At 43.0% G+C, this 24,700-nt stretch overlaps 1 protein-coding gene across 1 annotated transcript in view; it reads right to left on the bottom strand.

Annotated features, from left to right (window-relative positions):
• trpc7b (transient receptor potential cation channel, subfamily C, member 7b) overlaps positions 1-24,700 on the bottom strand; it is a 248,983-nt gene that overhangs the window by 157,773 nt on the left and 66,510 nt on the right. Inside the window, exon 2 of the mRNA XM_060903621.1 lies at positions 21,621-21,803. Coding sequence (XP_060759604.1) covers positions 21,621-21,803 — 183 coding nt within the window. The remainder of the gene's footprint in view (positions 1-21,620; positions 21,804-24,700) is intronic.

The following is a 24,700-nucleotide window of genomic DNA, read 5'->3' as shown; positions in this document are numbered from 1 at the left end:
TTCACCCAGATCTTTAATAGATCCCTGGAGCTGTGTGAAGTCCCTTCATGCTTCAAACACTCCACAATAATCCCGGTTCCTAAGAAAACCAATATCACAGGACTGAATGACTACAGGCCTGTTGCCCTCACATCTGTAGTCATGAAGTCCTTCGAGAGACTGGTGTTGTCATACCTGAAGGACATCACAGACCCCCTGCTGGACCCCCTGCAGTTTGCCTACTGGGCAAACAGGTCAGTGGATGATGCAATAAATATGGGTCTACACTACATCCTGCAACACCTTGACACTGCAGGGGCGTACGCCAGGATCCTGTTCATGGACTTCAGTTCGGCATTCAACACCATTGTTCCAGACATCCTCCACACCAAGCTCACCCAGCTCACTGTGCCCTCCTCCACCTGTCAGTGGATTACAAACTTCCTGACTGACAGGAAGCAGCAGGTGAGGATGGGGAGCATCATATCCAGCACTCGGACTATCAGCACTGGCACCCCCCAAGGGTGTGTGCTCTCCCCACTGCTCTTCTCCCTTTATACCAATGACTGCACCTCAAGAGACCCGTCTGTTAAACTCCTGAAATTTGCGGATGATATAACGGTCATCGGCCTCATCCGAGATGGTGACGAGTCTGCATACAGACGGGAGGTTGAACGGCTGGTCTGTTGGTGCGGTCAGAACAATCTGGAGCTGAACACGCTCAAAACTATGGAGATGACAGTGGACTTTAGGAGGAGCCCCCCACTCTGCTGCCCATCACCATCACCAACAACACTGTGACTGCTGTTGAAAGCTTCAGGTTTCTGGGTTCCACAATTTCTCTGGACTTGAGGTGGGAGACCAACACAGTCACTATCATCAAAAAGGCTCAGCAGAGGTTGTACTTTCTGCGCCAGCTCAGGAAGCTCAACCTGCCTAAGGAGCTGCTGACACAATTCTACTCTGCCATCATTCAGTCTGTTCTTTGCTCTTCCATCACTGTTTGGTTTGGATCGGTCACCAAGCAGGACAAGAACAGACTGCAACAGACAATAAGGTCTGCAGAGAAAATTATTGGTGTCAACCTGCCCTCCATCCAAGACCTGTACCTGTCCAGAGTCAGGAAACGGGCAAGTAACATCTCTGCGGACCCATCACACCCTGGTCACAAACTGTTTAAACTTCTCCCCTCAGGGAGGCAATATAGATCACTGTATGCAAAAACAACCAGACACAAGAATAGTTTCTTCCCTCAGGCTGTCTCTGTGATGAACAGCTAAAATCCGGATTCATATATCAGTAATATCACTTGCAAAATATCTGTACACTCATACTGTCATTCTGTGCTCACTGTTACTTATATTATATTTATACTTATTTCTATTTACTGTTTCATCTTTGCACTGTGCACCATATTGCACCAAAAGGGAAAATCCTTTCTGTGATGAACAGCTAAAATCCAGATTCATATATCAGTAATATCACTTGTAAAATATCTGCACACTCATACCGTCATTCTGTGCACACTGTATACTTTATATTTATTTATCTATTTCATACTTGACTTACCTGGATTAGTTTGCACTATGCACCTATTGCACCATTTTTTGTTTGTTTGTTTGTTTGTTTGTTTTTGTGTTTACGCTTTTTATCTGTTTTTGTACTATGAGAGCTAAGTGAAACCAGAGTCAAATTCCTCGTGTGTGTCCACTGGCAATAAAAGTGTTTCTGATTTCTGATTCTGAACTTTATCCCTGACCTGTCTGGTGAGTTCTTTGGTCTTCATGATGCTGTTTGTTCTTCAGTGTTCTCTAACAAACCACTGAGGCCTTCACAGAACAAGTGTATTTATGCTGAGAGTAAATTACACACAGTAGGACTCTATTAACTAATTAGATGACTTCTGAAGGCAATTGATTGCACTGGATTGTATTTAGAGGTATCAGAGTACAGGGGGCTGAATACTAATGCACACCACATTTTTCAGATTTTTATGTTTAAAATTTTGAAGACCATTTATCATTTTCATTTCACTTCACAATTATGTGCTACTCTGTGTTGGTCTATCACATAAAATCTCAATAAAAAACTTTTAAGTTCGTGGTTGTAAGGTGGAACAAGTTCAAGGGGTATGAGTACTTTTTCAAGGCACTGTAATATATAAATATATATCATTTCATTATCTCTAGCCGCTTTATCCTGTTCTACAGGGTCGCAGGCAAGCTGGAGCCTATCCCATATATATCACGTTTACTGTAGGTTCACATGGTGATAGAGTTCCTGCCATTTGGCTCAAAATTATCTCGCATTGCTACTGCTCCCCAAAGTCCTCATTAATCTTCAAGCTGCTTTATTTCCTGGAAACCAATGTATTGAAACTTCACTCAAAGTAAGAAATAAGGCATTGTGCCTGGGCAATGCTAGGGCTGTTTATTATGTGCTATTGGTTGTGTATAGCCCTGAATTACTACCAAGTAATTTGAAACTGGAAAGTTCCTCTGCACTAATCAGTTATAAGACATGGGATTTGAATTGTGAAGCTGCATGGAACTTCCTGCTGTCCCTCTTTATCTCTGGACATTAACCGAGTCAATAGGAAGTATCTTTTAACAGAGACAGGCACTTTTAAAACAGTTATGCTTTGGAATACTTTTGCTAACTAGTGTAATATGGTGGCTTGGAAAAGTATTTAACCCCCTTAACAGGCATCAAATTCATGTGGATTATGAAAGACACTTATACAGTGTCTCGCAAAAGTATTCATCTCCCTTGGCGTTTGTCCTGTTTTGTCGCATTACAAGCTGGAATTAAAATGGATTTTGGGGGGGGTTAGCACTATTTGATTTACACAACATGCCTATAACTTTAAAGGTGAAAATTGTTCTTTTATTGTGACACAATAATTAAGATGAAAAAGCAGAAATCTGAAGTGTGCATAGGTATTCACTCCCCAAAGTCAATACATTATAAAGCTACCTTTTGCTGCAATTAGAGCTGCAAGTCTCTTGGGGTATGTCTCCATTAGCTTAGCACATCTAGCGACTGGGATTTTTGCCTGTTCCTCAAGGCAAAACTGCTCCAACTCCTTCAAGTTAGATGGATTGCATTGATGTACAGCAATCTTCAAGTTATGCCACAGATTCTCAGTTGGATTGAGGTCTGGGCTTTGACTAGGCCATTCCAAGACATTTGAATGTTTCCCTTTCAACCACTCCAGTGTAGCTTTAGCAGTATGTTAAGAGTCAATGTTCTGCTGGAACGAGAACCTTCGTCCCAGTCTCAAAACTTTGGCTGACTCAAACAGGTTTTCCTCCAGAATTGCCCTGCATTTAGTGCCATCCATCTTTCCTTCAGTCCTGACTAGCTTTCCTGTCCCTGCAGATAAAAAATATCCCCACAACACGATACAGCCACCACCATGCTTCACTGTAGGAATGGTGTTCTCAGGGTGTTGGATTTGCACCACATATGGCATTTCCCATGATGGCCAAAAAGTTCAATTTTACTCTCATTTGACCACAGAATCTTCTTCCATGTGTTTGGGGAGTCTGCTACATGCTATTGGGCAAACTCCAAATGTGTTTTCTTAAGCAATGGCTTTTTTTTCTGGCCTCTCTTCCATAAAGCCCCGCTCTGTGGAGTATATAGCTTAAAGTGGTCCTATGGACAGATACTCCCATCTCCGCTGTGGATCTTCACAGCTCCTTCAGTGTTATCTTTGGTGCCTTTACGTTACGTTTCAAGATGGCGGTGCGTACACACGCAGCAGCTCCTCTCTGTCCCGACAGAATGGTGTTTTCGTGTTTATGTTTTAAAACAGTGTGTATCTGTTCATCTTTGTCGCATCCATCAGTCTTAAGGCACACATACTCCCATGAGTTTCTGCTCGACATCCGCAGAACTATGTTCACAGATATAAATCCAGCGGACGCGGAAGTGCTATGTGACTACGGTTTGCTCCGGAGGCCTGCTCAATCACCGACCCCCACTCCTGCATCCAGCCCACAGTGGAAGCACCACAGGCGGAACATGCAGAAGCAGAAGAGGGGCAAGCGCGAAGGTATTTGGGCTAGGGTAGCGGCTAGCCCTCACCGGCTGGCTATCCCTACCATCACTCTGGCCAATGTATGCTCGCTGGACAACAAGCTGGATTATGTCTGCCTTCTCCGCTCATCTTTTAAGTCTGTGAGTGAGTGTTGTGTCCTTGTGTTTGTGGAAACATGGCTTAACGACAGTGTCCTGGACTGTGCCATTCAGCTAGCCCGGCTAACATGCTACCGGTCAGACAGAGCACTAGTCGGGGGGGGGGGGGGGACTCGTGGCGGAGGACTCTGTGTTTACATCAGTGATGCCTGGTGCCGTGATGCTGTTGTGGTCTGCAAACACTGCTCACCACTGGTGGAGTTTATAATTATTAAGTGCCGGCCATTCTACCTGCTGAGGGAATTTACAGCCATATTGCTGGTAGCAATATACATCCCTCCCGGTTCCAATAACAACAGGAGTGAAGCACTGAATGAACTCTATCAGCACATCAGTGAGCAGCAGACAGCCCACCCAGATGCTTTCCTCATCCTGGCTGGGGATTTCAACCATGCAAACCCCAAGAGCGTGTTTCCAAAACTCTATGGACATATCAACTTTCCCACATGTGGAAACAATACTCTGGACAATGTTTACACCATGCATAAAGACGCCTACAAAGCCCTCCCCCTCCTTGGGGCCTCAGATCACTCCACTGTTATGCTAATGCCAGCATACAGGCTGCTGGTTAAAGTCACCAAATCAGCTACAAAGCAGATATGTGTGTGGCCAGAGGGGTCCTCAGAGGCACTCCAGGACTGTTTTTCTACCACTGACTGGAGCATGTTCAGACAGGCGGCCACCTACAACAACTCCACAGATGTCCAAGAGTACACGGAGACCGTCACTGCCTACATGAGGAAGTGCATGGACGATGTTACGGTCACCAGAACCATCTCCATTCAGGCCAATCAGAAACCATGGCTGACAGGGGAAGTCCACAGGCTCTTGTGGGCTTGGAACGCCGCCTTCAGAGCTGGGGACGAGGTGGGCCTGAGGACAGCTAGGGCCAACCTGTCACGAGGCATCAGGATGGCCAAGAGACAGTATTCCAAGTACATTGCTGACTATTTCAATGACAGCAGAGACACCAGGAACCTGTGGCAGGGGATTCAGATCATCACAGACTACAAGCCCTCGCCACAGACCTGTGACAACTCCACGTCTCTGCTGAATCAGTTGAACGACTTCTTTGCTTGCTTTGAGGCAGACAACAGCACCACGGCACAGAAGACCCCACCACCTCCCGGCGACCAGGTGTTGACGCTGTCCCCAGACAGCGTGAGGAGAGCTCTCAGGACGACAAATGCACGGAAAGCCCCGGGTCCTGACAACATTCCTGGTCGTGTCCTGAGAGACTGTGCCGAGGAGCTCACAGATGTCTTTACAGACATCTTCAACATCTCATTGAGTCAGGCTGTTGTCCCCATGTGCCTCAAAGCCATCACCATCATCCCAGTCCCGAAGAAGCCGTCTCCCTCCTGCTTCAATGACTACCGCCCTGTCGCACTCACTCCCATCCTTATGAAGTGCTTTGAGCGACTAGTTATGCGGCATATCAAGTCTGCCCTCCCTCCTGCCCTGGACCCTTTCCAGTTTGCATATCGGTCCAACCGTTTGACCGATGATGCCATCTCCACTGCCCTCCACTCAGCCCTCATCCACCTGGAGACAAAAGACTCATATGTCAGAATGCTGTTCATATACTTGAGCTCAGCATTCAACACAATCATTCCTCAGCAGCTCATTCATAAACTGGACCAGCTGGGACTCAACACCTCCCTGTGCAACTGGCTGCTGGACTTCCTGACGGGGAGACCACAGGCTGTACGGGTCGGCAGCAACTCCTCCAGCACCATCACATTGAACACGGGAGCCCCCAAGGATGTGTGCTGAGCCCCCTCCTCTTCACTCTGCTGACCCATGACTGCACACCAACATCCAGCTCTAATCTCTTCATTAAGTTTGCGGATGACATGACTGTGGTGGGTCTCATCAACAATGGCAATGAGACAATCTACAGGAGTGAGGTGAGCCGCTTGGCCATGTGGTGCAAGGACAACAATCTCCACCTGAACGTGGAGAAGATGAAGGAGATTGTTGTGGACTTCAGGAGCGCGCACACCCAGCATGCTCCACTTTCTATCGACGGTACTGCAGTGGAGAGGGTGAGCAGCACCAAGTTTCTGGAGCAACAACACCGCATCACTGGCCAAAAAAGCCCAACAGCATCTGTACTTCCTCTGCAAACTGAGAAGAGCAAGAGTCCCGGCCCCCGTCATGCACACATTCTACAGAGGCACCATCGAGAACATCCTGACCAGCTGCATCACCGTGTGGTACGGCGCCTGCACCATGTCCTGCTGCAAGACTCTGCAGCACATCGTGAGAGCAGCTGAGAGGATCATTGGTGTCTCTCTTCCTTCTCTATCGGATACCTATAACTCCCGCCTAACCCGCAAAGCCATCAGGATTGCAGGTGACCACACCCACCCATCTCACAGCCTCTTCAGTCTGCTGCCGTCGGGGAGGAGACTGCGGAGTCTCCGGGCCAAAACCAGCAGGCTCAATGATAGTTTCTTTCACCAGGCGGCCAGGATGCTCAACTCCCTCCCTGTTCTGCCCCTCCTCCCCCCTCTGCCCCCTGCCACAGATTCTGCTCGCACACCCCCCTGCCCCCCCTTCAGCATCTGACATGTCACTCTCACAGTTCCCCCCCCCCCCCCCCCCCAAACACACACACACACACACACTCTCAACGTTCATTAACACACTGAACTCAGGGACTGCACATTTCACTTTAGTCAAGTCAAGTCAACTTTATTGTCAAATATGCTATACATGCTTGACATACAGCACAGATGAAATTACAGTCCTGTCTGACCCACGGTGCAAACAGGCAATGCAATAAATAAAAAATAGAATAATTGAAATAAACAATACAAACAGTATAAACACTCTAGATAAGAACTGGACATAGACTAAACACTCATAAATAAAAATAGAATAATTGAAATAAACAACACAAACAGTATAAACACTTTACCTCGCTCATTTGCACTATTCCGCACTACCTCACCTTAACAGCTATAAGTTTATTGTTTATACTGCTTATTTCATGTTTACCTGCTATACCTCAAGTGCCCTTGACTGCTCTTTTGCTCCAATTTGTGTGTGTGTATATATATATATATATATATATATATATATATATATATATATATATATATATGGAGTGTTTCGTCTATGTCTAGTTCTTATCTAGTGTTTATACTGTTTGTATTGTTTATTTCAATTATTCTATTTTTTATTTATTGCATTGCCTGTTTGCACTGTCTGCCCCATGTCCTATTGTTTATTTAATCTATGTCTTGTTTATTTAGTCTATGTCTAGTTCTTATCTAGAGTGTTCATATTGTTTGTATTGTTTATTTCAATTATTCTTATTTCAATTATTCTATTTTTTTATTTATTTATTGCATTGCCTGTTTGCACCGTGGGTCAGAGAGGACTGAAATTTCATTTGTGTTGTATGTCGAGCATGTATAGCATATTTGACAATAAAGTTGACTTGACTTGATTTGACTTGACTTTGTTGCATCTCTGATTAATGCCCTCCTTGCCTGGTCTGTGAGTTTTGGTGGGCGGCCTTCTCTTATCACATTTGTAGTGGTGCCATATTCATTCCATTTTGCTATAATGGATTTAATGGTGCTCTGTGGGATATTCAAAGTTTGGGATATTTTTTATAACCCAACCCTGATCTATACTTCTCCACAACTTTGTCTCTGACCTGTTTGGAGGCTCCTTGGTTTTCATGTTGCTTGCTTAGTAGTGTTACAGAGTCAGGGTCCTTCCAGAACAGGTTGATTTATACAGACATCATGTGACAGATCATGGGACACTTTGAATGCACACAGGTGGATCTTAATCAACTAATTATGTGACTTATGAAGTGAATTGGTTGGACCAGCTTTTATTTAGAGGTTTCATATGAAAGGGGGTGAATACCTATGCACACTCCAGATTTCTGGGGGGGGGGGGGTGTTTCATCTTAATTATTGTTTGTGTCACAAAGCAATTTTCACCTTTTTAGTGGTAGGCATGTTGTATAAATCAAATGGTGCTACCCCCCCCAAAATCCATTTTAATTCCAGCTCGTAATGCGACAAAATAAGACAAACACCAAGGGGGATGAATATTTTTGCAAGACACTGTACATATTTTCCAATCTTAGATATAATTTTACACCCTATTCTTAAGTTATACAATTCTCTTACCTTATCTTTGGCTTCCTTTGAATGTACTCTTCACTTTCCTCCTTTCCTTCAGACTGACAGTCAATGACAGGTGGATTTTGTTCAAGAAAATGGAGCTGTTTTAATATTGCACAGGTGAAAGCCAATTACAAGTCAATTATTGTCCTCATTAAGACAATAGCTTTCAGCTGGAGGTACCAGAACCTGGGGGTTGAATGCTAAGCTGCATTTTTCAGTTTTTTGATTCTCTTTGAAATATTTGCTGATCAATAATTAATTTTGACTTTGAAATTCAGTGTCAGAAAATGCATATATTTAATAGTTATTCCATGAAATCAAGTTGTACATGAGCTGATAGCCGACAAGACACGTAGCGCCGAGTTGACTATAAGCCATGTACAACGAGATTGAGTGGAATAACTGTTTTATTCTATCCACATTCACTGGATTTTGAGAAGCAGAGCATTTTTACTTTTATTTTTTGCAAATTAGATAAATAAAAACTTTCTACAAAACGTCAGACAAAATAATTTCTGCTTAGAATGTAAACAAACCGGTGACATGACAGGAGCAATTTGTGAAAAATGCTGTAATAATAATTCTCAAAAAATAAAAAAAGATACGTTCTTACCATCAGATACTTTTATTCCATATTTTGTTGCTTTTTTTTGTATTTTTTGGGGTTTTGTTTTCGATTAGAGTTTTTATTTTGTCCTCAGTTGGTTCAGCAACATGCGCCGCCATTTTCTTTTCTTCCTTTTGGTGGTTGGCAAACCAACTTAAAGGTGCATTATCACCACCAACTGGGCTGGAGTGAGGAACAGGCGATACTGGGGGGAGGGGGGGTTACATTCTTTTATTTAGCTATTTCTGTTCCTTTTAAATACTTGATAACAAAGTGATATATCTGACTTGATGCGCTCTGCCATTTTGTTTTTCTCTACTCACGGTATATGAGCTGATATCCTAGAAGTACAGCAGCCAATCAGAGCATGCGATTGCTCATATCCAGTGAATGTGGATAGAATATTATTGGATATTCTATAAATCCCAAGGGGCTTGAATAATAATTTAAGCCACTGTATGTATTATTTATGATCCATATGATGTGGAATAGGGCAGCACGGTGGTGTAGTGGTTAGCACTGTCACCTCACAGCAAGAAGGTCCGGGTTTGAGCCCCGTGGCCGGCGAGAGCCTTTCTGTGCGGAGTTTGCATGTTCTCCCCGTGTCCGCGTGGGTTTCCTCCGGATGCTCCGGTTTCCCCCACAGTCCAAAGACATGCAGGTTAGGTTAACTGGTGACTCTAAATTGACCGTAGGTGTGAATGTGAGTGTGAATGGTTGTCTGTGTCTATGTGTCAGCCCTGTGATGACCTGGCGACTTGTCCAGGGTGTACCCCGCCTTTCGCCCGTAGTCAGCTGGGCTAGGCTCCAGCTTGCCTGCGACCCTGTAGAACAGGATAAAGCGGCTACAGATAATGAGATGAGATGAGATGATGTGGAATATTTAAACATCACAGCTGCACAGCAGATGAAGGACATTTGCTGTCTTGTTTCTCTGGACCACGTGTCACCAACTGGACTGACTAATTCTGGAAACAGGTCCAGCAAAACATTTCAGCAGATAGAACCTGCTGTAAACAAACAAACAAACAAACAAACAAACAAACCCTGGCCATAATTCAGTGACTCCAATTTTCTAAACATGAACCATTATAGCTCTTGTATCAGATCCTCTGTTGTGGCTTATCCAATCAAATGCATTTATGTAAATTATTTAATTCAAGTAATAATTCAGGCTAATACATTGACTTAATTTATAAACATTTTACATGATCCTGAGGTGGCTATAACTCTGCATCTGGTTGCCTCAGTAACAACATGAGCTTGGATAGGGGACGGCACTGAAAGGCTTGCTGAACATCTTCCCTTTTTCTTTTAGATGAGTATGTGTTAGCTTTCATATCTCTCTCTCTCTCTCTCTCTCTCTCTCTCTCACACACACACACACACACACACACACACACACACACACACACACACACGGTGTGCAAAGGGCAGTCCTAGCATTAGTAAATAACAGTAGGCTAGTGCAGGGCTTTTTAAAGTGTGGGGCGCGCCTCCCCTAGGGGGTGCCAGAGTTCTTCAGGGGGTGCGCAACGTGAGGAAAAATAAACCAGAATAAGTTACTATTGCGGACATTTAGCGAACTTCAGCTAGCCTTTGCCAGAGACAAAATGGATCGATTTTTAGTACCTAAAGCTACAGTGAGTGAGGAGACAGAGTCTGGGCCAAGCAAAAAAAGAAGGAAGTATGACCATGATTATTTAAAGTTTGGATTTTCATGGACTGGATCTGAAGATGCTCCACTGCCACAGTGTGTTGTCTGCCAAGAGGTGCTAGCTAACGATGCTATGAGATGTTTAAAATGTGTAAAACAAGATGTTTAAAAAAAAAGCACAGATGTTTAAAATGTGTAAAAAAAAAAAAGATGTTTTAAAAAGCACAGATGTTTAAAATGTGTAAAAAAGAGGTTTTAAAAAAGCACAGATGTTTAAAATGTGTACAAAAATGTAAAAAAAAAAGCACAGATGTTTTAAATGTGTAAAAATATGTTTTCAAAAAGCACAGATGTTTAAAATGTGTAAAAGAAAAAAATAAAAATGTGTACAACAACCATTTTTTTAAATACGAATGGAACATTAAGTATAGCAACAACAAAAATTGTAAGGGGGGGCGCTGTTGTTTATTTGCTCTCTGAGGGGGGGCTCACTCTCCCACACTTTGAAAACCCCTGGGCTAGTGGATTTTTCTTTGTGTACAGAGAGAGGTGTGTGTGTGTGTGTGTGTGTGTGTGTGTGTGTGTGTGTGTGTGTGTGTGTGTGTGTGTGTTTTAGTTTGACATTTAACAGAGGCCAAATAAAGGACAGCTGAAAATGAAACAATTAGTATATTTGCAAATGCTAAAATCAAACCCGATCTTTACAATACCTCTCGTGTTCATCGAAAGAAAGAACTTACTGTCATGTGTTGGCATCTCATTCTCATACACTCAGCCTCATACAAAGCATAATGAAATGAAGCTGTCAATAGGCAGCACGGGGTTAACATGATGTAAAACACCAGGTTTTTCATCCAGATACCAGCCATAGTTTACTGTCCCTTCAATAATGTATTAGTTAAATTATAACATTTGTACGTGCGTAATTTTAATGCAATAAATATTTAATAATAATAATAATAATAATAATAATACATTTTATTTATAAGCGCCTTTCAAGGTACCCAAGGACACTGAACAGTAAAAAAACAAACAATAAAAAGCAAAACAATAGAATAAGAACAATAATAAGATCATGAGAAATCAATATAATAACGTTATTAAAAATCAAAGAGAAAAGGCCAAGCTAAAGACATGTGTTTTTAGCTGTTTTTTGAAAGTGGACAGTGTTGAGCATTGGTGCAACGCTAGTGGCAGGGCATTCCACAGCTTAGGGCCATTAACACTGAAAGCCCTGTCACCCATAGAGCAGAGCCGAGAGTAAGGGACTGCTAATAGGTGGACATCTGTGGAGCGAAGATTTAGAGGTAGCTGATATGGAGTTAGGAGATTTGATAAATAGGGAGGGGCCAGGTTATGTAGAGATTTGTAGACAAGTAGGATAATTTTGTACTGAATGCGGTATTTGACTGGGAGCCAGTGCAGGTTGTAGAGAATAGGAGTAATATGATCCCAGGGCCTGGTGTGAGTGAGTACCCTAGCAGCTGAGTTTTGGACATATTGCAGCCTATTTAGTCGCTTGGCTGGAATGCCATCGAGCAGGGCATTGCAGTAGTCCAATCTTGAGGTGATAAAAGCATGTATATGCGTTTCAGCTGCAGATGAAGTTAAAGAGGGATGGAGTTTGGAGAGACTTTTCAGGTGAAAGAAAGCTGTTTTAGTAATATTTTTAATGTGTGAGTCAAAAGAGAGAGTAGAGTCCAGAATAACACCCAGATTTCTTACAACCCCGATTCCAAAAAAGTTGGGACAAAGTACAAATTGTAAATAAAAATGGAATGCAATGATGTGGAAGTTTCAAAATTCCATATTTTATTCAGAACAGAACATAGATGACGTATCAAATGTTTAAACTGAGAAAATGCATCATTTAAAGAGAAAAATTAGGTGATTTTAAATTTCATGACAACAACACATCTCAAAAAAGTTGGGACAAGGCCATGTTTACCACTGTGAGACATCCCCTTTTCTCTTTACAACAGTCTGTAAACGTCTGGGGACTGAGGAGACAAGTTGCTCAAGTTTAGGGAAAGGAATGTTAACCCATTCTTGTCTAATGTAGGATTTTAGTTGCTCAACTGTCTTAGGTCTTTTTTGTCGTATCTTCCGTTTTATGATGCGCCAAATGTTTCCTATGGGTGAAAGATCTGGACTGCAGGCTGGCCAGTTCAGTACCCGGACCCTTCTTCTACGCAGCCATGATGCTGTAATTGATGCAGTATGTGGTTTGGCATTGTCATGTTGGAAAATGCAAGGTCTTCCCTGAAAGAGACGTCGTCTGGATGGGAGCATATGTTGCTCTAGAACCTGGATATACCTTTCAGCATTGATGGTGTCTTTCCAGATGTGTAAGCTGCCCATGCCACACGCACTAATGCAACCCCATACCATCAGAGATGCAGGCTTCTGAACTGAGCGCTGATAACACCTTGGGTCGTCCTTCTCCTCTTTAGTCCGAATGACACGGCGTCCCTGATTTCCATAAAGAACTTCACATTTTGATTCGTCTGACCACAGAACAGTTTTCCACTTTGCCACAGTCCATTTTAAATGAGCCTTGGCCCAGAGAAGACGTCTGCGCTTCTGGATCATTTTTAGATACAGCTTCTTCTTTGAACTATATAGTTTTAGCTGGCAATGGTGGATGGCACAGTGAATTGTGTTCACAGATAATGTTCTCTGGAAAGATTCCTAAGCCCATTTTGTGATTTCCAATACAGAAGCATGCCTGTATGTGATGCAGTGCCGTCTAAGGGCCCGAAGATCACGGGCACCCAGTATGGTTTTCCGGCCTTGACCCTTACGCACAGAGATTCTTCCAGATTCTCTGAATCTTTTGATGATATTATGCACTGTAGATGATGATATGTTCAACCTCTGCAATTTTACACTGTCGAACTCCTTTCTGATATTGCTCCACTATTTGTCGGCACAGAATTAGGGGGATTGGTGATCCTCTTCCCATCTTTACTTCTGAGAACCGCTGCCACTCCAAGATGCTCTTTTTATACCCAGTCATGTTAATGACCTATTGCCAATTGACCTAATGAGTTGCAATTTGGTCCTCCAGCTGTTCCTTTTTTGGACCTTTAACTTTTCCAGCCTCTTATTGCCCCATCCCAACTTTTTTCAGATGTGTTGCTGTCATGAAATTTCAAATGAGCCAATATTTGGCATGAAATTTCAAAATGTCTCACTTTCGACATTTGATATGTTGTCTATGTTCTATTGTGAATACAATATCAGTTTTTGAGATTTTTAAATTATTGCATTCCGTTTTTATTTACAATTTGTACTTTGTCCCAACTTTTTTGGAATCGGGGTTGTACTTCAACAGTAGTGAAGGTGAAATAACCAGGAATAGATAGCTGTGAGTGCTCCAGTTTTTTCAAGATAGAAGGGGTGGAAATGAGGATGGCTTCTGTTTTGTCTTGATTTAATTTAAGAAAGTTCTGCACCATCCAATTGTTAACTGCATTTAGACAGTTGACAAGATTGGATGGAGGGAGTGGGTGAGAGGGTTTGGTTTGAATGTAAATTTGGGTGTCATCTGCATAACAGTGAAAGTTGAGCCCATAATGCTGTATTATGTGGCCAAGAGGGAGGATGTATATTACAAATAATAAGGGTCCCAGGACAGAGCCCTGAGGGACAACATGAAGGAGGGGTGATTTAGGGGATCTAAAGTCTCCAAATGACACAAACTGTTCTCTCATGGTAAGATAAAATTTGAACCAGGCTAAAGAAGAACCAGTGATGCCAAGCAGAGTTTCTAAGCAGCTCAATAAAAGATTGTGACATACAGTGTCAAAAGCTGCTGTAAGGTCGAGGAGAACAAGTATACTGACATGGCCAGTGTCAGCAGCTAACAGCAAATCGTTGACAACTTTGACCAGGGCAGTGTCGGTGCTGTGCATGGCCCTAAACCCAGACTGAAACTTCTCCCAAAGATTATATTGGGTTAAATGCTCTTTACAATATGCTCTAGGACTTTTGCAATGAAGGGAAGATTGGAAATGGGGCGATAATTTTTAAAATCATCAATAGCTGCTCCAGGTTTTTTCAAGACCGGAGTGATAGCTGCTGTTTTGAGAGCCTGAGGGACTAATCCAGTTGAAAGGGACGAGTTTATTATCTTAGCCAGCAGGGGGCAGAGAACTGGCAGGCAAATCTTGACCAAAGAGGTGGGCATAGGGTCGAGAAGACAGGTAGTAGGCCTGGATTTAGATACTAAGCTGAGGACATACTGCTCATCAACTAGTGAGAAAGCAGAGAAACATCCAGCTGATGGTGGACAGGGAAAGGGGACGTTAGAGGGAGTGATGGGAGTGGATTTGATCTGCTTGTATATAAAGTTAATTTTGTTTTGAAAAAATTCAAGAAATTTACAACAAAGATCAGTGGAAGGAGTAAGAGGAAAGTTTTTAGCAGGCAAGAGAAGTTTGTTTACAGTAGAAAAAAGGGCTCCAGGGTTTCCTTGGCCTCTGGTAATGATGGTGGTGTAATAGCTGGTCTTGGCATCAATTAGAGACTCTTTGTAGGCAGAGACATGGTCACTGTATGTCAGCGCATGAACTGTCAGGCCAGTTTCATGACTAATGCAAGGCTGACACTTGCACGACTTTTGGCCACGATTTTGTCGTGGCAAGTCGTGCCATTTTGGGGCACGAACTGGGAGGCTCCCGCACTGTTCACGACTAGTTCACGCATAGTTCACGATGAGTTCCCGAATGCGTGCCCGTCCACATTCACGAACTGGCACGAGTTCACGCATAGTTTGCGCATAGTTTACGCACTTCCCGCATTGGCACGACGAGTTTGTGCAATTCGGACGGTGTCGTGCCGACTTGGGCATGCCATATAAAAAGGGGGCCTCCCCAACCCCTGGTCATTTTTGAATTGGCTGTGGAAGAGACAACATGCTGAATACCAGAGACACAATCATTGCAGAGAAGAGAAGATGCCTATACCTGGCAGCTGCTCTAGCCATTGTTGAAGAGCAGCAGAAAAGGCTGGAAGAGGCAGAAGAGCAAGAAAAGGCAACCCCACCTCGAAGGGAAGCCCTATATATACCCCCGCACCGACGCGAGCGCCACTGTCGCGCAGTAGTCGTGAACTGCTCGTGAACTGCTCGTGAACTCGTCGTGAACTGCTCGTGCCATGCGCAAACTGTTCGTGAAGTGCGTAAACTAGTCGTGAACTGCTCGTGCCATCAATGCGTGACCGTGTCAGTGGGAAGGCACGGCCATGCTGCGACACGCACCAATTCGTGAACATGTCGTGAACTACTCATGAACTCGACGTGAGCTGTTCGTGAACTATTTGTGGCAGTTCGTGACAGTCGTGGCATGGCGCACACTTCCACGCACTGGCATGCATCCTCCCGCATCGTCCCGACGAGTTCACGACGAGATCACGAACAGTTTGCGCATAGTTCACGACCCGGTCGCGAAATTTTGTCGTGACCAAAATTTTGAACATTTCAAAATTCTCGTACCGACATGGCATGCAGTCACGACGGGTTTACGCACACTTCACGCCAGTTTACGACTAGTTTGCGCACTGGCACGACTCGAGTCGTGCCAATGCGTGCCACGGAATCATGCAAGTGTCAGCCTTGCATAAGTCTCTCCAGCTGCCGACCAGCAGCCTTCATTTTACGAAGCTCAGGTGTGAACCACGGAGCAGAGTGAGAGAAAGAGACAGTATGCGTCTTCAGGGGGGCAAGGTGATTGAGAGAGTCAGCAAGGTGAGAGTTGTAGAGCATGACTAACTCCTCAGGGGATGAGTTTAATGATTTAGTGGTCAGAATAGGATGTAGTGTATCAAATAAATCAGCTGTAACTATGTTTTTTGTATGTGATGGTGCGAAATGCACGCCTGCAATGGAGAGGCTCAGGGACAGCGATATTAAAAAAAATAGCCATGTGATCAGAAACACAGAAATCTCTGGAATATAAATTTGATGATGTGATGCCAGAGGTACAAACAAGATATAAGATATGGCCCTCAGAGTGGGTAGGAAAATCTACATGTTGGGTGAAATCAAAACAATCAAGGACAGCCACAAAGTTTTTAGCAAAATCACAGTTATCTGAGTCAACATGAATGTTCAAATCACCAAGCACCAGTATAGATGGACATAGAGCACTGACAGATGAAAGCAGCTCAGACAATTCATTAATAAAAACAGAGGAAACTCTGGGAGGCCGGTAGATGAGCAAAAGCAGTAGACGTAGACCACCAGTAAATTTCAGAGCAAGACATTCAAATAATGAAAAATCCTGCAAGGGCATAGATACAATCCTATAACTGGAGCGACAGATCACAGCAAGACCGCCCCCCCCGCCCAGTTAAACGTCTCATCTCATCTCATTATCTCTAGCCACTTTATCCTTCTACAGGGTCGCAGGCAAGCTGGAGCCTATCCCAGCTGACTACGGGCAAAAGGCGGGGTACACCCTGGACAAGTCACCAGGTCATCACAGGGCTGACACATAGACACAGACAACCATTCACACTCACGGTCAATTTAGAGTCACCAGTTAACCTAACCTGCATGTCTTTGGACTGTGGGGGAAACCGGAGCACCCGGAGGAAACCCACGCAGAGAACATGCAAACTCCACAGAGAAAGGCCCTCGCCGGCCCCGGGGCTCGAACCCAGGACCTTCTTGCTGTGAGGCGACAGGGCTAACCACTACACCACCGTGCCGCCCCGGTTAAACGTGGCTTCTCCATATACTCATATCCTACAGGAGTAGCTTCATTTAAAGCCAGAAAATCATTTGGTATTTGCCAAGTTTCAGTTAAACATAGTAGATCTATGCCAACATCAGTGATCAAGTCATTAATGTAGGGTGCTTTTTTATTAAGAGATCACACATTTAATAAAGCAAACTGTGCATTTCTTGAGGAAGGGCAATTCTGTGGAGTTTTAACTAAATTTATGGAACACAAGTTCGTAAAGTCAACAGAGCGCCTCTCAACGACAGTCCGCTTGACGTTACGATTCCAGCTCCAGAACGAATCAACGTTGTTTGGATGTTGGTGGCGAGCAAACATCCGTCCAGAGCCCATATGTATATATTTAGGCCGACGCAGGAACCCAAGATGTTTGTGCGCACGCAAAGTATCAGGGAATTTATACTGTATGTTTTATTCCCCAAATAGTGGAGATAGGCAGACGAATATTTAAGCGCCATGGAGAAGTCCCAGGAAAGCTGATGTGAAAGTTTTGGCTCACTGTAAAGCCACTGTAGGTGACTTAGATCAAAGCAAGGAGCCAGAGTAGAATCACTGTTGCACGCACCATCCAAGCAAGCAAACGTAGGCAACACAGAGCAGCTAGCCAGACACCTGTGCCCTTAACACATTAGCCAACAGGATACTCCACTTGACACTCCAGAGGGCAGGCAACAGAAATAGCCAGCCCTAGGGAGAGCAATAGTTCATTCTAACAAGAAACTTACCCACGTAGCAAGTAAGAGACTTACCCAAAATTTAAGAACAGTTAAGGCAGACACACCTAAAAGGGCTCGTGCAAGGTAATACAGGGTAGTCAGCATTAGTAGTAGCCTAGTCCATCAGTTTGGCCAGCAGTTCAGTAAACTCCCGTTTTAAAGTCCGGACAGGTAGATAAGATGAATCCCCAGTAAGTACACAGTCTATATCCTGATTTCAGCAGTAGCAGATGGCTTATCTTAGGATGTCAAAAGCAAACAGGTTTCCGAGGGCGTTGGAAATATCTGACACAGGTAGTCCTAGAATCCGCTCAACAGGTAATGTTACTGTTTAGGCTAGTATTTGCAGATGACATTCAAGGAAGCGTGAGATAAGAAACCCATCTCCCAGAGAAGGTTAAGAAAAAATAAAACACACAGATAGCGTGAAAGTAAAAATGCTAAAAAATGACAATCAAACAAATGCAGGACTGGGGAGTAGCGGCAGCCAAACACGCCAGCGTTCACTCAAAACCGGAAATTGCAGATCTGCGCCCTGGACAAGTCGCCAGGATTTAAAATCTACAACCCCAAAGCAGAAAAAGTTGGGATGGTATGTTGAAATCGAAATTAAATCTGAAAACAATGATTTGTCAATAATCTCTGACCTGTATTGCACTCAAAACAATACGTTTTCTGATGTTTTACCTCATGAAATTTATTGGTTTGTCAAAATAAACACATTTCAATTTTTATTCTTGAAAAAAAAATCGGGATGGTAGAGCATTTACCACTTTATAATGTTGCCATTCCTTCTCACAACACTTAAAAGATGTTGAGGGACTGTAGACACCAAGTGACGAAGTGTTTCAGGTGTTATTTTGTCCCATTCTTCCTGCAAACAGGTCTGAAGGTGTGCAACAGTATGGGGTTGGTGCCATATTTTTTGTTTTAAAATTCACCACACATTCTCTGTTGGGGACAGAGGGGACAGACACCCTCTTCTTCCTCAGCCATGCCTTTGTAATGTGAGCAGAATGTGGTTTTACATTGTCTTGTTGAAATATCCCTGGAAAAATGTCAGCTTGAAGGCAGCATACGTTGCTCCAAAATCGCAATGTACTTTTCTGCATTAATGCTCCATTACAGACGTGTAAGTTCCTTTTCCCAAAGGCACTGACACAACCCCATACTATGACAGATCCTGGCTTTTGGACTTGTTGGTGGTAACAGCCTGGATGGTCCTTTTCGTCTTTGGTCCAGACCACTTGTCAAAAAAAGACCTGGAATACTGATTCGTCTGACTACTGTGTGATGGTCCATCCCAGATGCATCTGAGCTCAGAGTTTTTCATTGTGAAATACTATTGTATTTCCAGGTTCCCCAAGAGGTACAGCCAAAGAACCCTGAAGGGGTTTTATTTATTTTAAGGAGTCTACATCAGCTGGATATTAATAAAACACTAGATCTTGCTGAATTTTAAAAGGTGAACGTACTATTTGTACTAAAAGAGAAAAATAATATAATTTTATTTGGGTTTTGAATTTATTTAACTTAGTTCTTTCACTATTTTCTGATTAAATTCTCGGACATGTTATATGGTATCCTATTCAGTGTGTGTCTGAGCCTTGTGCAATATTTTGGGAATAAGCTCAAGATCTACGACAACCCTGACTATGATGAAGTGGTTACTGAAGATGAACGAACAAATAAACAAATGAACAAAACAGCTTTTCTTTTGACTTTGATTTTGTATCTGCTCATTTTTGTTAATGCTGCTCTGATTATGAAATACTGTTTGGCTTTTTTAAAACTGTCTCGTATTTTGCATTCATTTCTTTCAAACTCCTCTGTACTCTTGATAAATCTCTGCATATGAATCCACACTGGCCCAAGGAAAGAATACATTTGTATGATCTCCACCTACAACCCTGATTCCAAAAAAGTTGGGACAAAGTACAAATTGTAAATAAAAACAGAATGCAATAATTTACAAATCTCAAAAACTGATATTGTATTCACAATAGAACATAGACAACATATCAAATGTCGAAAGTGAGACATTTTGAAATTTCATGTCAAATATTGGCTCATTTGAAATTTCATGACAGCAACACATCTCAAAAAAGTTGGGACAGGGGCAATAAGAGGCTGGAAAAGTTAAAGGTACAAAAAAGGAACAGCTGGAGGACCAAATTGCAACTCATTAGGTCAATTGGCAATAGGTCATTAACATGACTGAGTATAAAAAGAGCATCTTGGAGTGGCAGCGGCTCTCAGAAGTAAAGATGGGAAGAGGATCACCAATCCCCCTAATTCTGCGCCGACAAATAGTGGAGCAATATCAGAAAGGAGTTCGACAGTGTAAAATTGCAAAGAGTTTGAACATATCATCATCTACAGTGCATAATATCATCAAAAGATTCAGAGAATCTGGAAGAATCTTTGTGCGTAAGGGTCAAGGCCGGAAAACCATACTGGGTGCCCGTGATCTTCGGGCCCTTAGATGGCACTGCATCACATACAGGCATGCTTCTGTACTGGAAATCACAAAATGGGCTCAGGAATATTTCCAGAGAACATTATCTGTGAGCACAATTCACCGTGCCATCCACCGTTGCCAGCTAAAACTCTATAGTTCAAAGAAGAAGCCGTATCTAAACATGATCCAGAAGCGCAGACATCTTCTCTGGGCCAAGGCTCATTTAAAATGGACTGTGGGAAAGTGGAAAACTGTTCTGTGGTCAGACGAATCAAAATGTGAAGTTCTTTATGGAAATCAGGGACGCCGTGTCATTCGGACTAAAGAGGAGAAGGACGACCCAAGTTGTTATCAGCGCTCAGTTCAGAAGCCTGCATCTCTGATGGTATGGGGTTGCATTAGTGCGTGTGGCATGGGCAGCTTACACATCTGGAAAGACACCATCAATGCTGAAAGGTATATCCAGGTTCTAGAGCAACATATGCTCCCATCCAGACGACGTCTCTTTCAGGGAAGACCTTGCATTTTCCAACATGACAATGCCAAACCACATACTGCATCAATTACAGCATCATGGCTGCGTAGAAGAAGGGTCCGGGTACTGAACTGGCCAGCCTGCAGTCCAGATCTTTCACCCATAGAAAACATTTGGCGCATCATAACACGGAAGATATGACAAAAAAGACCTAAGACAGTTGAGCAACTAGAATCCTACATTAGACAAGAATGGGTTAACATTCCTATCCCTAAACTTGATCAACTTGTCTCCTCAGTCCCCAGATGTTTACAGACTGTTGTAAAGAGAAAGGGGGATGTCTCACAGTGGTAAACATGGCCTTGTCCCAACTTTTTTGAGATGTGTTGTTGTCAAGAAATTTAAAATCACCTAATTTTTCTCTTTAAATGATACATTTTCTCAGTTTAAACATTTGATATGTCATCTATGTTCTATTCTGAATAAAATATGGAATTTTGAAACTTCCACATCATTGCATTCCATTTTTATTTACAATTTGTACTTTGTCCCAACTTTTTTGGAATTGGGGTTGTACACAAACACTACTAATCTGGTCATATTGACATGTGAAGCTGACCTTCTTAACTTCATACTTGATGGCGAGTTTGACACGGCTCAGGCAGGGTCGCTGGTGCTCTGAGCATGGGTTCTGGTCCACATCACCATTCAGAATGGCCTCCACCTCCTCTGTATCCCGGCACAGGTCCAGCACCCCCACCACAAAGTCTTTACATTGCATGGACAGCTTACGGTAATCATTCTGCACAGAAGTGGGGAGAAAGGGAAGAAGACAAGTAGACGTTAGATTTGACTGACTGACATGAGAGTGAAAGAAGGTTAATCTATGACAAAAACCCCACTGAGTGCATTTTGAGTGCATTTATGAGTCAAAATACAGTTTCATTTGTTTCCATTATGACCTTGTTCTTGCTACTTGAATTCAAGCACATTTATGACATACAGTGGTGCTTGAACGTTTGTGAACCCTTTAGAATTTTCTATATTTCTGCATAAATATGACCTAAAACGTCATCAGATTTTCACACAAGTCCTACAAGTAGATAAAGAGAACCCAGTTAAACAAAATTTTCATTTCATTTCATTTTATTTGAAAGGGACCATGTGCAATTAAAAACATAAATGTTGCCATTTGATGCATTGCACCAGAGTTAGCCTTAGGCTAATTTACATCTGCAGTCCCTACTTAATGGCACAGATAAAATCACTCAGCAAGTGTTGACATGAAGAATACAAATAAAAACAATACAGATAAAACATCAAATATCACTCAGCAAGTATTGACATAAAGAGTACAAAAAAAACAACAAAAAAACTTGGTTTCCAACTCTCACGCAATGAGCGTGAGACACACGCATTTGATTGTCTTCACACGCTCACACGCCATACCTCCGATTTCTCATCTCATCTCATTATCTGTAGCCGCTTTATCCTTCTACAGGGTCGCAGGCAAGCTGGAGCCTATCCCAGCTGACTACAGGCGAAAGGCGGGATACACCCTGGACAAGTCGCCAGGTCATCACAAGGCTGACACATAGACACAGACAACCATTCATACTCACATTCACACCTACGGTCAATTTAGAGTCACCAGTTAACCTAACCTGCATGTCTTTGGACTGTGGGGGAAACCGGAGCACCCGGAGGAAACCCACGCGGACACGGGGAGAACATGCAAACTCCGCACAGAAAGGCCCTCGCCAGCCACGGGGCTTGAACCCGGACCTTCTTGCTGTGAGGCAACAGCGCTAACCACTACACCACCGTGCCGCCCCTCCGATTTCTCACGCTAGAAAAAAAATCTAGTTTATCTATCTAATCTAGGCTACCCATTGCGTCACGCCAACCACTTGTGATCGATCAATTACGCCTTACGCACGGCTAAACAGGCAGAGAGGCGTTCCCTTCTGTACACACTCCCCTATGGTAGGCGGCGCATCTAATGATGCTGCACTCGCCGGAAGTTGGATAATTGCCTACCATCAATTTAGAGGAAGAGGAGAGAGAAGAAGGTATCCGAGTTGAAGACGGGTGTCTCAGACAGGTTTGTACATATGCACGCCAATGTGTGGCGTTACTGGTGTAATTATGAACTTGTATAAAGTTTCTTAATCGTTTTAGCCTATAAGTGTTGTGAGAATATTTAATGCCATATCGAGAGCTGTGTACTAGGCATGCTAAATCATTATAGGCCTACTGCCGTGCTACAGCCTCTATCTTCCCCAACAAGCAGCACGGGAGAGCACCTCCTTAGCACACGTTTATTAAGGCACATTTTTAGTTTGTTTACTGTATGTTATCATACTTTATGACTTTATTTGAAGCCATACTGGAAATGTTGTAAAATAAAGCAAGTAAGAGATAATATTACAAATACCCTTAAATGCATAATGAATAGTCAGTGAGGGACAATCTTATTTTTTGCAACAGTTATTAAAAACTTAACATTTAGTTTCAATTCAGAAGGTGTTTAGGCTTAGCTGATGAAATATTTTCAAACATGAACTTGCCTTTAAATCTGAAACACAGGTCTATAGGGCTACAGGAACATTGGCAGTCATCTGTAGTTTTCTAGTGTGGGGGCTTTTAAGCCAAAACTTGGTGCTTTTGTTGGCCACAAGCTGAAGGCCTGGCAAGTCAGGGTGTGTAAGAATGTAGGTATGGCACAGCAGGCCACTCCAAAAATCCACCAGAATGCAGGAACATCTACTAAATCCAAAATCTCAACCCCCCCCCCCCCCCCCCCCCCCATCTCCAGCTGGACGACCCACAAACAAAACACCAGAATGCAGGGGGACAAGTGAATATTAAACTGAATACAAAATTCCCACTTACTGCATGGTGTGCGGAAAAATTTTGCCGTCAACCCCCCCCCAAAAAAAACAAATCTCACTCCAAGAAATTTCGAAAAGTTGGCAGCCCTGAAAAAAAACCAGATAAAATGTCACTCAGCAAGCGAAGACAATATAATAAGGAAGTACCCCTCACAGGTACGCATACACGCTGTATGCATATGTTTGCTTTAAAGTCACCAAGCATGTCACAGTTTTTTAAGTTGTCTGAAATGGTGTTCCATTGTGTGATAGCTTTAACAGAAAAGGCTGCCTGTCCAAATGCTGAGTAGTGAAAGGGTACAGTGCAGCTATGTACAGAAGCTATTCTAGTGGACCTTACAGAGCCACGGTAACAGACAAACTTTTGCAAACAGGTGGGAGCCAAGCCATTTAGGATTTTATAGACTGTACATACGTTTGAAAAAAATCTGAAATTATCAAAAGTTAGGAAATTGTGCCTATGTAGTATGTCACAGTGGTGTTATCTAAGTGTCTTCTTGTCAAATATTTTCAGTGCCTGTTTGTACAGTGATTCTAAGGGCCTGATTGTTGTTTGACTAGCCTGCCCCCAGGAGGTGATACAGTATGAGATGTGTGAGAAAATAAGAGCATGCAGAAATATTTTTGCAGCCTCTGTGGATAGAGAGGATCTGATCTGTCTGAAGTTAGCCAAGTTGTATTTAATAGTTTTTGTCACCTTCTTGATGTATTTTTTGAAACTCAGGTTTCGATCAAGTAGTACACCAAGATATTCAAATCCGCTGACAGTCTCAATCTGTTCACCTTTGATGCAGATGTTTACATC

This window comes from Neoarius graeffei, chromosome 2 (assembly GCF_027579695.1).
Source record: "Neoarius graeffei isolate fNeoGra1 chromosome 2, fNeoGra1.pri, whole genome shotgun sequence".
Lineage (NCBI taxonomy): Eukaryota > Metazoa > Chordata > Actinopteri > Siluriformes > Ariidae > Neoarius > Neoarius graeffei.
Note: the sequence above shows the minus strand (reverse complement) of the source record. Positions and strands in the feature narration are given on the sequence as shown.